The 14485-nt window shown below is 38.8% G+C and overlaps 1 protein-coding gene across 5 annotated transcripts in view; it reads right to left on the bottom strand.

Moving 5' to 3' along the window:
- RIMS1 (regulating synaptic membrane exocytosis 1) overlaps positions 1–14485 on the bottom strand; it is a 1904179-nt gene that overhangs the window by 508731 nt on the left and 1380963 nt on the right. For 3 of the 5 annotated variants that reach the window (XM_085610937.1, XM_085610936.1, XM_085610938.1), the window contains one exon: positions 10275–10387. In XM_085610937.1, coding sequence (XP_085467063.1) covers positions 10275–10387 — 113 coding nt within the window. Of the gene's footprint in view, positions 1–10274; positions 10388–13103; positions 13284–14485 lie in introns of all 5 variants that reach the window. The other 2 variants (XM_085610935.1, XM_085610934.1) reach the window with 1 other exon arrangement.

Here is a 14485-nt window from a genome sequence, read left to right as displayed (position 1 = left end):
ATGGGCAAACTTGAAATAATTAATCACAAAGGGAGGAGGGAGGTCCAAGGAGATTTTAAGAACTTCAAGGGTTAGCTCCCCAACCAATATAGGTATCACAATCAAGAAACCCTTGAGTCTGAAGAACAAAAACTATGGTCAAAGGAATAAACCTATCTACAAATGGATATACCCTCAAAAGAATGAAATTCGTCACTATTGGGATTCTCCTTGTGCCTTGATACTTAGCCATCGCACAGGCTACAACCTCTTCTCTGAGAAAGAGGAGCTCATCAATGTTTTTTGTGTAGAGCAGGGTATACTAAATATGACAGTGATGAGCCCAAGCTAGTGGGGATAGCCGAGCAAATGAAAGTGATGGTAAAACTAGCTCCAAAGGTACGCAATAGCTCTTTATTTGTGTGTCCATGTGCCAGGATTAAAAACAGGGCACTTGCGGGAAAAACATATACCAACAGTTAGTCTCAAAATGTGGTTCGCATGTTTCAGCCTAGTCACCCTTACATACAGGTGTAGCCGCTTTCTCCAGGATCAAATTGTTAGAGCTGCTACTCAATGTGTCTAAATGACAAAATCATTGTGTGAAAAAAGATATGCAAAACCATTCAGTGATACTGTACATTCATCTTAGTGTGGTGAATTCACTGGTGGTTCCTAGTAAAATGTATGTATACATGAATAAAAGTTAATAATATAACTATTTGCGCTCATTCTGGAGCCCCTGGCCTGTATGATCCATTCCAGCCAGGGACTGGGAGGATTTATAGATGACTCCCGCTATCTTGAGCCCGAACGCATATCGTTATATGCGGACGATATCCTGCTCTACATGACACACCCAACCGAAGCTCTTCCTAAGATTCTTCAGATCTTTGAAGAGTATAGCTGTCATGCTGGCTATCGGATCAATAGGAACAAATCCACTTTATAACCTGTGGCAGGGGTGGCGGACCCCAGTCCTACCTGTGCCGCCTGAAGGTGTCCCCGGAGGGGTTCACATACCTCGGATTGTACATCATAGCATAGAACATATTGTTCAACGTATCCCTGACAACTTCCGGGAGGATGTCAAAAGATGTAGGAAGCTCCCTCTAACGATCATGGGACAGGCTACAATGTATAAGATGATCACTCTCCCACAAATGCTATATATTTTGCAAAACACATATTGTAAAATCCCAGAGGTGATATTCACGTACCTGGCGCGTATAGCGCTGCAAACCCTACAATGGAAACAGTACAATGGGGTCTGGCCATTACCCAATATCAGGGCTTATTATAGGGCGGCACACCTTATTGTAATTAATGAGTGGGTCATGCACCTAGAGATCACCCTACTTATTTGTTAGAACGACGGCAGTTCAGGGATCGCACACATCTACACTACCTTTACAGTGGGAAGGGTTGCACCCGACTCCTCCCGGCCACTCAACGGACGATAGAGGCATGGAAACAGGCAGAGAAGCAAATGCAATGGGATAAGAAACCTACTAGGGAAACTCTGCTATGGGAGGGGACCAGATTGAAGGAAATTGGGAAGTTAAGAGGTTTTCGTCACTGGGATTTAATAGGAATCTCCAAGGTGGGAGATGTCATGGAAAGAGGCACACTAGCGTTGTTTGCCTCCCTGCAAGCCACTTATCAACTCAACCAGAATCAGGCCAATGCTTACCTTCGGCTGCAACATGCCTGGTGCGCTGAAGGGTTAGATACGGACACACTGCTGGAGTATGTCCCCCTAAAAGGCAGACTCCTTCAGGAAGAGATCTGATGTAAAGCTATCTCGCTAATGTATAAGACACAAATCAATAATATTCCTGACAATCTGGCCCCACTCAGAACTAAATAGGAGCGCACTACTGGCCCGTTAGAGGACCTGGACTGGGAGGCTGCTCTTATGCACCCTCGTGAAGTGGCAATTAAGCTGCGGTTGTGCCTCATACAATACAAGATCCTACACAGGACATATTTTGGTAGGGCAAGGCTGCGCGCTATGGGTAGGGCGGCCAGCCCGGAGTGCCTTAGGTGCCATGTAGAGCGCAGTACATTTATACATACACTCTGGGAATGTACCAAGATTCAGGTCTATTGGAATAAAATAGTGTGCGAATTAAATAAAATACTGGGGGCTTAACTTGAGCTGGAGCCTTGCTCCCTCTTACTGGGAATTGCTACTGAAGTAGATCTTCCACAACATAAACTGCTGCTGGTCATCCTGGGATTGATAGTTGCTAAAAGGGACATAGCTTGCCATTGGGGTGCACCTTAACTCCCTACATTACAGGAATGGAGAAACAGCTTGAATTTGTATATATTGTCGGAGAAAATGACAAACGCAGCAAGGTGGTGTCCTCGAAAAGTTCGTAAAATATGGTCACCATGGTTGCGCTACTATGGACTGGAGCTAGGATCAGAGGGTGAGAGATTGGATCCGTCAGGGGGAGAGCCGGGAGGACTGCCTTGACAGTTACATTGCCTGACCTATTGTGGGAGACTGTGGTTGATGGGGATATGAAACCCAATATGTGTCCATACGTAACAAAGCAAAGTAGAACTGTGCTCTCTTTCAGAGGAAGTGTAGTTTTTATTTTGTCTTCCACCGAATGTCCATGTCTGCTGTTTCCTTGAATTCTCGCACTCATGCTTCAATTGTTCATTGTTTAAAAGCAAACACATTTTTTTTTTAAAGTTAATAATATAATTGGCAAGGCTGGGTCAAACATAAGACAATTGCAGAGGTTCCATTTTGAAACCAACCAGTGAAGGACTACAGGTGGAATCTTGCCATCCCAGGTCTATACACATAACATTAACCATTGGTGCATTAAAAAAAAGTCATGACCGGGAAAAATCAGGCTTACCCAATAATGTTGGTAATAGAGCCCCACCTCAATCCGGCACGTGACTCAGGAAGACACACCACTCTAAAATGCGTAGGAAGTGACATGTTGTTATAGAAAATGCACCCACTACTCATCTAGGCATTCTACATATACAGAAAAACCAGACAAAGTGAACCTAAACAAGTAAAACTAGTCTATGCACACAGAAAAAGGTTTTAACCTAGTTCACAAAAAGGAGCATCGCTTGGCAGAAAAGGAAGAAGAGTTTGTGAGAGAACCCGATCTTCCAAGGCAAAGAAAGAAGTAACCCTAGGGAAGTGCAAGGTGAAGTAAGCTGCTGGTTTCTTGTGCTTCAAATAAGGCATACCATATGTGCCCAAAATGGGGGCCAGGCTAAACGATGTCATCCCAAGCAAGACGAAAAAGTGTACACTTATGAAACAGTTGGCATAAGAAAGGTTATAGGAAGCATAAAGAAGGTGCATACCCCAGTTATCAAAAATATATGTGTCAAAAAGAAAAGAAAGACTGGGGTATATCTAGATTGAAGGCACCCATAGTGCGCCAGCCCACCCATGCTTAATTGACGTGGGGCCCCTGGAAAGTAGAAACAAAACTAGGCAGTCGCGCTAAGGGGGGAGGGAGGATTGTTAAATGCGTTTCCTGTACTTAGTCGCAGGCAGTCTGGTATCCCTTTTTGGCCACAACAGGAGGAGGAATAACCCAGCTTTCTGGCCACCATATAAGTAGCGGGTGCTGTCTAAAGCAGGAACTGGTGTGTGTGTTCAGTTTCAGGGTGGCAGCGTCACGTTGCGGTCTCGTGGCCCAAATGATGTAATGATAGAGATGTGACGCCGTCACCGAGTTCAAAGCGGCATGATGGAGCGCACATACATGGTGGGGGATGCTCATGTTGAAAGGAAAGTGTTGTACTAAGCCCAAATTAGGGCTCCCAGGTGTATAGATATTTGGTTATGTGAACCAACCCTGAATGATCATATTCAGCGCAACAGGTTTACTCACTAGGTATGTCTCAATGAACTTTTAACTCAGGGTTCCCATGTGTACAGACATATGGTAACGTGACAAATCCCGGATTGATCATATTCAGCACAACAGGTTAACTCACTGGGTATGTGTCATGGAATTTTAAAATCATGGCGAGGCTTTTTGTCAAAATTAAATAGAGGGAGCCATCACAAGGGCTATGTTATGCCAGAGTGAGCACCATCAAAGGGGTGGCTCTATTATGCCACAGAGGACCCCAATTGTGGCCTAGTGTCAGTTAGTATATCCTTGGGGTGACTATCTCACATCAGGGAATAGAGGACCAGGGAATATCATTGTTCAGTCCTTCTCTATCACCATGTGGCCTGTACATCCACTTCTGTTCCTTGATAAACAAAACACTAGTGACATATGAGACGGAGGTAGGTATATTAGTTTGAATGAGCACTGTCCATTTTAGGTCCTCTGCCTGATGTCCCTGGTCCAAAATGTGGCTGGTGAGTTTTGTAGCTTGTTGTTACATCTTATGGTGCTCTTGTGTCTCATTATGTGAGTTTTCACCTTGTGTTTTGTCATTCCATTTTAACGGAGGTTGCAAGGGCAGGAGATTAAGTATATTAGTTTTTCGCTATTGCAATTGGTGTGCAGTCTGAGCTCCCATGGCTTGTTGGTACCAATGAGCTCCCATGGCTTGTTGGCACCAATGTCAATCTCAGTTGTGTGTATGGTATGCCTTATTTGAAACACACAAAATAAGCAGCTTACTTGAACCTCCACTTCCCCAGCGTTGATCCCTCTCTTTGGAAGGTCGGGTTCACTCACTATTTTTTCTTCCATTTCTGCCAAACTAAACCCTTTTTGCACACTAGCTTAAAACCTTGTTCCGTGTGTGTAGACAGGTTTTACTTGTTCAAGTTTTCTTTGTCTGGTCTTTCTATATATGTAGATCACCTAGAAGAGCACTGGGTTTATCCTCTTCTACACCAATTTGCCAGTCCTTATGAATTTTAGGTTTGGGAGTCTTCCTGAGCCACATGTCAGGTTGAGGTGGGGGCTTTTTCACCAACATTAGCAGGTAACCCTTATTTTTGCAAAACTTTCATGCCAAAACTTGACATTTTGTGACATTTTCTTTAATGCACCAATGGTTAATTTTATGTATATAGAAATAGTATGGCGAGATTCCGCCTGCTGTCCTTCACTGGTTGGTTTCACAATGGAGCTACTGCAATTGTCTTATGTTTGACCTAGCCTTGCCCAAATTTGTTATTCACTTTTCTTCATGTATACATTTTTCTAGGAACCACCAGTGAATCCACCACACTATGCCAAATCTACAGGATCACCGGATGGTTTTGTATATTTGAAATAGTTTTTTTTCCACAATGACTTTTTTATTTACACACATTGAGCAGCAGCACTAACAAGTTGGTCCTGAAAAAAGCCCTACACCTCTACTTGAGTGTGACTAGGCTGAAACATGTTGACCACATTTTGATACTAATTGTGGGTATATGTTTTTGCTGTGGTGCCCTGTTTTTCATACTGGTCCAGGGATGCACAAATGAAGCATATTGCGTACCTTGGAGATAGTTTTACTATCACTTTTTCATTTGCTCTGCTATCTCCACTACTTTGAGCTCATCACTGTGGCATTTAGTATACCCTCTATACAAATAAAAACCTGAGCTCGTCCCTCTCAGAGAGAGGGTAGTAGTTCGTACCGTGACTAGGTATCACAGCACGAGGACAATCCCAATGATAAAGCATGCCAACTTTGGTGGGTGAGGGATTGCTCCTTTTAAAGGGATTTCCCTTTGTAGCTAGGCTTTTCCTTTGACAGTAGTTTTTGTTCTTTAGACTCAAGGGTTTCTAGATTGTGATACAAACTTGAAATAATTCACAATTAATTTTAGCTTCACAATCAAAGCAAGTAAAATGAAACTTTATTGTTTCACATCACTATTAAGTCAGCCAGTCAATCAGTTTATTCTATAGATGATACAGTATGTCACACATACACACAAAAGTACAAAACATTAGCATTAAAACATCCACATCTTAGATTTTTTAAATAACTTAAAAAAATAATGCAAAGCCAACAGAAAAAGTATAAATCTCAACAGTGTTTTATCAGCAAGGAAGACCAGAAATACAAAATTACTCCACATGACAAGCAATTAACACAATTTCCAACAATAAGAATGTGTAATTTTATGTCTTGTCTTGCAAGAGTTTCAGATTTCAACTTTGCTTCTGAATTTCACTATTTTGTCACAGTTCCTATTATTTGCAAATGATCACCACAGACGCTTATTGACACTGCCTTAAATACAAATAGATTTCAAGCTTAAGGAAATGTGGTTCAATACACCTCCTCCTAAACAAAGATTTTTCTTCACCAAAGCGTGAACATAGCAACGTTTCCAGAAAAGAGCCACAAAGAGGGCAGAAGCCACAGCTGACTGTGTTTAAAACTTTCAATAGCTATTATCCAAGTCAAAAAGCAATACAATTCTCAACCAAAGAAAAGTATGTCTTACTATTAACACAAGTGGAGTACATAAATATTTCTGTAAATTGTATTTGCCGTCTCCGTAACCAATACACCTAGACCTATTTCAATCCTTGTCTTTAAGGAAATAAATGATTTTAATGTTTTCAATCAATAATTGTTGTTAGAGACATCAATGACACTTTGCAGCTCATGAGCCATTTACCCTAAGGCTACATATGGTTTAATAAAGCTAGTTTAACCATAAATGCAAAGTAGAAAAAATAAAAGACCAAGGTCCAGGCTTTAAGTAATCCTTCTGGGGTTACCTACCGCAACAGCAGTATTTAATGTTAGCAGCCACTATTTGCAGCACATTCCAGTCTTAGTTGGTAGTGTGAAGTATATTTAGGTAATACAAAATAGTTGCCTTGAAATTCAACAGATCAAACTATCAGCAAGGGTCCATATATTAAAGGTGAATGTAGTTTTAGATTCAACATTTTAAGTATCAGTGCTACAGTGTGAGTATGCCTTCTAGTACACAGCAACCACAAGGCATATGTTATTGATGTTGCTTTGATTTACATAGAATTATCCTGATCTTTAATACCAGCTCCAGATTCTTGTAAGATATCTTACCTAATGTTTGTAATTCTCTAAAAGATAGGTCTCACAGAAGGTCCGCAACATGCATCCTCAATATAGCTGAACAAATCACATATGTTTTGAAGATAGAGAAATACATACGTCTTTAACTTAATACAACATTATCAAAGATTCGAAGTCAAAAGGTCTACTGTAACACTGGCCCAATCACAAACATGCATCCATGTTAACTTACAACATATAAACAATCTGGATGGATCGGTGCTTTTGAAAGTAATTAATTTGCTTAAAGATAATGATTGACTGCTTTTCCAAAAAGTTCCATCAGGAATGCTACATGAACAACAACTCAAAGATTTTCTCCTTCAAACTGACAGACACATCAGAACACTAGCACCTAACGTGAAACCAAAAATGAAAGTGTAGTTACTACCCATGAGTAAGCATGTACTCTGATAATTTGATTTTGGCACAACATATAAGTAAAATAAATGTAAATTAATACATTTCATAGGAAAAGCACAGTGAGAACAGAGGGAGGAACAGGCCTGCTGGAAATATATTTATAATGCAGTGTGTCCAGCTTTGTTTTTGGAAGACCACAATTTCACACGGAATTAAGTATAATATATGATTATGTGAATTAGTACTATTTTGTTGGATACCCCTGTCTATTGTTCTTTTGGCACTCTCACTGAAATGAGTTTCTACAGCAAAATGCAACCACGTCTATTAAATTCAGAGACATAATGTTCACATATATGGTAGCAATCATTTTCATCATCCATGCCACAGTAAAATAGGTACTTTGATTCCCTAAAGGATTTTTCCACTTATAGTCAAGGTTACCACATTTACTGGTATGTTTATAGATGTTCTGTTTTTATTTAGCCAGAAGTATAAAAATGCTTTAGAATAATGACTGCCCTTTCATAAATTTAGCATTATTTTTTTAATATGCAACTACTAAAAGAATAAATATATATCTATAGTGGTAAATCAAAGCACATTCATTTTCACAGACACCATATTTGCGAGACTTTATGATATATTGACTGTGTTTGGCTTATCCAACGTAAGTGTAGCACAGCCGTTCTTAAACTGTGGCCCGGGAACCCCTGGGAGTCAGTTAAGCTTACTCAGGGGGCCCGTGACTGTTTAACATACAAAACAATATGAGCAGATTCATAAAGTGCATAGAAATATAGACGCAAAATTAATCATTGAAAATTTGAAAGCGTTCTCAGGGGCTAATTAAGTTGGTATCCTCAGATTGACTTGTGGCACTGTGCAAACGCATAAAACAGAATATAGTATGGACAATGGTTTTTCTTAATTGAATTTAGAAAAGCTCTAACTTGCCCATAAAAATTGTCTTTTATTTTAAATATTTGTTTATGAATATAGTAAAATGTTTCAGTATTTGTTTATTGTTTTATGGTTGTAAATCATCTAAATTACTTAGGCTGTGGTCCCCAGCTTCCAGTCTTGCTTCAGTAGGGGTCCACAGATTCCAATGTTTATACAAAGGGGATCCCCAGATTCCTGTAATGAATAAGTGGGGGTCCAATGACGTCAAAAGGTTCAGAACCACTGGCCTTGACTATACATGGTGTTTAGATTCAGTGTAGGTGCATTTATCTATCAAATATATCCTGAAAATGTGCCATGAATCTGACCTTCCCAGAACCTACAATGAGTGACACGGCTCCACAGCACAGCTGAGACACAACAACATAGCTTCAAAATAGGACCCTTGCAGTAGCACAAGCTCAAGAATTAGAGACTTAAGGCCTGATTATGAGTTTGGCAGTCCACAGACCGCCAGACTCATGGTGGCAGGGCCATGGGGGTCCAGCCACCACCGCACCAGCGGTTTGATTGCCCCATTATATGTTGGTGGTGCCACTGCAGCATAGCTAAACGTATTACGAGTTTCAGAGCGGCCAGCAGTGTTATGGAGGTCTTTCCTCCATGAAAAGGCTGGCAGTCCTGAAAAAAAGATTGCCAAGAGGGACGTGTTGTCCATTTGCATGGGGATGCATCCAGAGGGACAACATTTACCCCCTGTGTGCATGCATTCCAGTTCCTGCACTGCATGGACTTTATAGCAGTGTTTTGGCATTCCCATTGCAGTGCCCATTTTCAGAGGCATAGACGCAAGTATGCCAAAAACTGCTCGCCAGACACGAGGAAACTTGTAATCTGACGAAGTGTGGCAGTGCAGGAGCGGGCTGCCTGCATGGTGGCGTGCTCCCCTACCGCCAACCTCGTAATCGGGCCAAAAATTTTAACATTGATATAATACCATCTTTACACAATGCCAACTTATATAACTACCATTTTACAAATGACTCTTAAGTGTAGTAACTTCAGAAAAAACTAAATTTAGAACAAAGTCTTATAGTACCTAGCATGTGTGCCATTTTTAATACTCATTTTGAAAAAGTGGGCAAAATTAGGGGTGTGCGAAAATTTTGTCATTTGTTTTTGGGTAATTATGCAGCATTTTGGAAAAATATGCAAAAGTACACTTTATTATGTGAAATGAATATTTGTGAAAATGCTAACTCAGTGTTGCATTTTACAGTGCAATGCATCCTGGCAACACTTTTTGATGCAAGGATGCATCTCACACTAAAACAAGTGTGAAAACCACAACTGGCACAAACAGCCACTCGTTTTCTGGTTGTTTGCCTTGTTCACGCGCTATCAATTTACCAACAACAGCAGCCTAATTAAGTGACATGGCATAATGGCTGAATTTCAGGAATTTCCCTTAACAAGTGTAACAGGAAACTCTCTAAATTACGTGAATTACGCCAGAATAATTTAGATTTCCCTTGGGCCTAGTAAAAACAAAATTCAATAAGTGTATACAATCTACAATCTAGCAAAACAGAAAATATGTGAAAACAGTGATTAATATTTTAGTGTATTTGTTCCCACATCCTCTGATGATTTCATTATTTGAGGCAAAGTACTTCTAACTTTCATATAACATCGTGGTCACGGTGAAGAAACAGGCAACAATTAAGTAAGCAAAAAACAAGGTAAGCACTGAGCATTCACATACAAAACAACACCACAGACATCGCATCAGGGACATGGAAGTTCCATCTTTTCAATATCAAAAGGTAACCATTACACTTAGCAATGAAACAAAGCATTCAAAAACAAATGCCAAATACATTAGGCTATGTCGTGCAATGACAGAAGGAATATTCACAAATCAAAAATTATGAAATAACATAAATCACCAGAATGTAATATTTAGTGAAACACATAGTTTTCACATGTATGTGATCATTATGTGGTACCTTGTTCTATGCTATTGCTCCGCACCGGAACCTGTGGAAGTTGTCTTCCTCTACGATTGCTGTAGGAAGAATTTCCCGAAGATGACTGCAATGTATTTCCCTGTTGGTGTATTCTGCAGATGAAAGAATATCCAATACAGTGTGTGAATGTTTTTTTCTCTATAAATATATATGCTCATGAGCATTTCATTATGGCTTGATGAAAAGAATTGCACATATCTTTGCATGCATTACAAGAGCAGTGAAGTCAGTATAATTATAAATACAATTGGCAGGTGTGATTTTCATGAATTTTGATTCAAATACGATTTTGACATTAAGAAGCATTACACTGAAAGGCATAAGCAGATATATGCCTTACTTGTGGGGAAGAAAGAACATACTTTAACTTTTGAAAGCAAATGTTATATTTAATTATGTACAAGTAATGAACTGAAATTACAGAACAATTTCAATTTGGCACTGTCCCTTTCACTGCACCTGTTAATTCACTGCAACTACGTATTGCAATGTATATCACCTGCCCCAAATGCTGAAAACAGTGCAATATAAACCCTTTATTTAAGCTGTTTCAGTGGTAACTTTCATGATATCAGTTCTTTGTTCCATGCTACTTCTTTTGTTATATTTCTTCTTCCGTTTTAACATAATATTTAAAACCCTGACTTGAAAGCAAGATTTTGCTCTAATTTCGCCTATGGGGAAATCGCAGCGAGAAGTTGGTTGATTATCTGATTATCGATAAGAGAGGGCATTTGCTTAGCTTCGGAATGCTGTGTTCTTACAACTTGATTTGATTAACTCCTGCATGCTCTTGAAATACATTTAAACAGAGTGGTATTAGTTATAGAGCAAAAATCGCCTTTGTATTATCTGTGTGAACATAAGATGGAGACTGGAGAATAATTAATCCCGATTGTACACAAAAGAAATCACCTCGGTCACATTTTGACATTTTTTATCAATATATGATCATTCTTACCTCCTCTAGATTCCACTTAATATTGGCTTCAAAATACAATGTATTTGTTTATCAATTTATCTTAGTTCTTTTTGCAGATATATTAATTTATTCTTAATTATGGAGTATGGCCTTAAACTTTGACAAACCGCATGCATATATATCAGTGTGTCTATGTGATCTTAAAATTCTATTTTCTATGTACTAATTAAATTTTAGGAAGCAGAAAAGTTTTTCAACTCCTTAAATGGGATTCCAAAGCAGTTTGTAGGCACCTCTTCTAAATACTACATCAGTAGGTGGTGTATCTATGTATGTGACTACAATTGTGGTCACAAAACCTTGGCATTTCACTGACACCTTAAAGGACGTGGTAAGCATTCGCAGACGGGAACTAGTCCTAACCCTTTGTGAATGTAAAGAAAACGTTTGTTGAGAGTAGGCAAAGGTCCAAGTCAGAATCAAAATGTTAACTTTTTTTTAAAGCATTCCTGTTTTTTTCAAGAAAAAACAGCTGCATTTAAAAGAGTTTGCATTATTTAAAAGAAATCAAAAAACGTGGTGGCCTACTGACCCCAATAGGCTTCCACCGCTTAGATGGCTAACAATCATAGCGATTTACAATTTGTGGCCTTCCTTATTAAAATTCATGAGGCAGGTCAGATTATGACCAACAAGAATTCGTAATTTTAACAACTAAACTTTTAAGATATTGGTCAGTTCCTAAAATTCTTTACTGACCGCAAAAATACTAGTGTCAAGTTGCAAACAGTATTTTGCAACCAGTAGGTAAAATGCACATTGCCCCATAATCATTTTTGAACTCGTTTGTCATTTTCTAGCAGTGGATATTTTAACTCGTTCACCAGATATATATCATTTATGGAATGCTTATGGTGCTATATGGAACAGTATGTAAAACAGGGATGTGTCCGCCAAAGAACTTTATATTCTTATATGAAAATATTGTAAATCATGTATTTTATATTATTTCTGGCAGTAGGAATATAGAATACCAACAACGGAAAGCTCAACAGTTTCCACAAACCTCTTAAGCGTTAATTTCTCATAAGTACATGAAATTTCTCCTACGTGTGTACAAGAGCTCTTTTTTCACTTACTAAAATATTTCAAACCCAACGACCAATCAACTCATATTCCCTAACTAAGCTAAATAAACAAGGAAACATGTTGCTTGCATGCCTCAAAGTCAATTCCCATGACTTATTCTTTGGATTCTTGATCAGTGAGAATTTTTTCCATGACTTGGTGACTTGTAACTACTGAGCAGATCATGCGCTAGGATGCCACAAGAAACACCTACACATGCAGAGTAAAAGTCTCTTTAACACTATCTGATGTACTTTAGAGTGTGAGTACAATTGGAATATCATAAAATGATGTGGTTTATACTAAGGAATCAAGTAAGATTTACCTGTTAAGAAAAGTACAAATACATAGGTATATATATTAACACTTTAGGAATTATGAATTAAAAATACTGTTTATAACTGTGACTAAGACAATAATCCAGCTCATGAATATATTTTTCACAGTGTTGCTTATAAAAAGCATTTTATAAACACAATATTCAAACAGTTATCAATCAAATAGAAAACACAAACAATGGAAGGACACACTGAAATAAATGCGGAGAATGAAAAATGCTTTCAATGAATCTTTCTGTATGAGATGCTGCCAGTTGAAGAAGGGATAAGGTAGATATGATGTGGGTGTGATTACTATGAAGAAAAACATCACACCACAGTGACAGCAAGCTTGACTGCACTGTACACTCGAGGAGGTACAACACAACACAGACACCTGGAAGGCAGTACATGAACACAGTGCTGTACAAGTAATAGCACCTTCTTGGAAGTGGAGATGGTGGCGTCGACACTCCTGTAGCTAGGTGATGTACTGAGCACACGTGTTTGACACTAGAAGGCTCACTTGACCTTGAGCGAGTGTAGTATTTTCCCCTAAAGCTTTGCTGATAGGATGTTCTTGGGGCTGCGTGTGCCTTTCTATAATGACTTGGTAGTACTCTATAACATTAGAGTCAAAAAAGATTTTTGAGTCAACGGCCCAAAATCAGTTTTTTTTCTCCTATGGAGAAACCTATAAGAGCAAAATACACAGTATCACATTTGAAAGATTTCAGGAAAAAACAAACAAAAAGTACAACTTACATTAGTCTAACAACTGTGAATGTAGATATTAGATTAATGTTCCTAAACTAAGATCATATTTTTAACATGGACATATCACAAATATCCTAAACAATTTCTAAAGACACCAATGAGTACTATTGAACATGGACAAACATGTTTTCAGTAGATCACATTTTTTATACTTCGATGAAAGAAGACACGAACCAGCACAAAATAGGAGAGTTTAAGTGCTTTGCATTTTCATTCAAGTGCTTGAGTTTATCCTGCAGAAAACACAACCATCGAAATGGGGAATAGTTCTAGGCAAACAAATAACCCATTCTTTCAAGAACGAAAGTGAAATTAAACATTAAGAAAAATACAAGATTTTAAATCTAATCAATGGACTGAGGAAATTCGACCTAGAAACCACATCCCATCCAATATAGTCTTCAGAACTCAAACATTTAAATTCAAAGACAGACCATTGAGACTGTGTAGCAGAAACAGGCAAGAAAAGATCAGTTTTTCTAGGAATATCAAATATAACATCTTATCTAACCTCTTACATTACTATTAGGGAGGCTTTTTTTGGTGATCTCTAGGGCTTACCTCTTTGGGGCTCTGTGGTCCGTCTTCACCACCTGGTGAACATACAGAGAGATCTGATAGTCTATTTGCCTAATGTGGGTACCATCTTTAAAGGTCAGCGCTCTAGATTGTCAGATATTGGGCATGTGCAGGACCACAAAAGCATTTTTATTGGCAGACACTGTGTGTTCTTTTCAGACAAACTTAAACTTGTAATCATTGCACAGAGGTAATATGCAGTTATATACAGAGTTTTAATTCAGCCTTGGGACTGCTTTATATTGTGCTTTTTAAAATATGCTTTTTTTTCAGTAGTTGATCAACATACATTTTTAAATTTCAGGTTACAATTAGGGGGCTTATTTTGGTGATGTCCAGGTCTTTCCTCTTTAGAGTTCTCCAGCCTGCCTCCACCTCTGGGAGATTGTGTGGTGAGAGGTGATTGCCTATTTGCCTACCATAGGCTCCATCTTTTAAGGTTAGCCCTCAAGCTTGTCGGGCACTAC

Source organism: Triturus cristatus, chromosome 6, assembly GCF_964204655.1.
Source record: "Triturus cristatus chromosome 6, aTriCri1.1, whole genome shotgun sequence".
NCBI lineage: Eukaryota > Metazoa > Chordata > Amphibia > Caudata > Salamandridae > Triturus > Triturus cristatus.
Note: the sequence above shows the minus strand (reverse complement) of the source record. Positions and strands in the feature narration are given on the sequence as shown.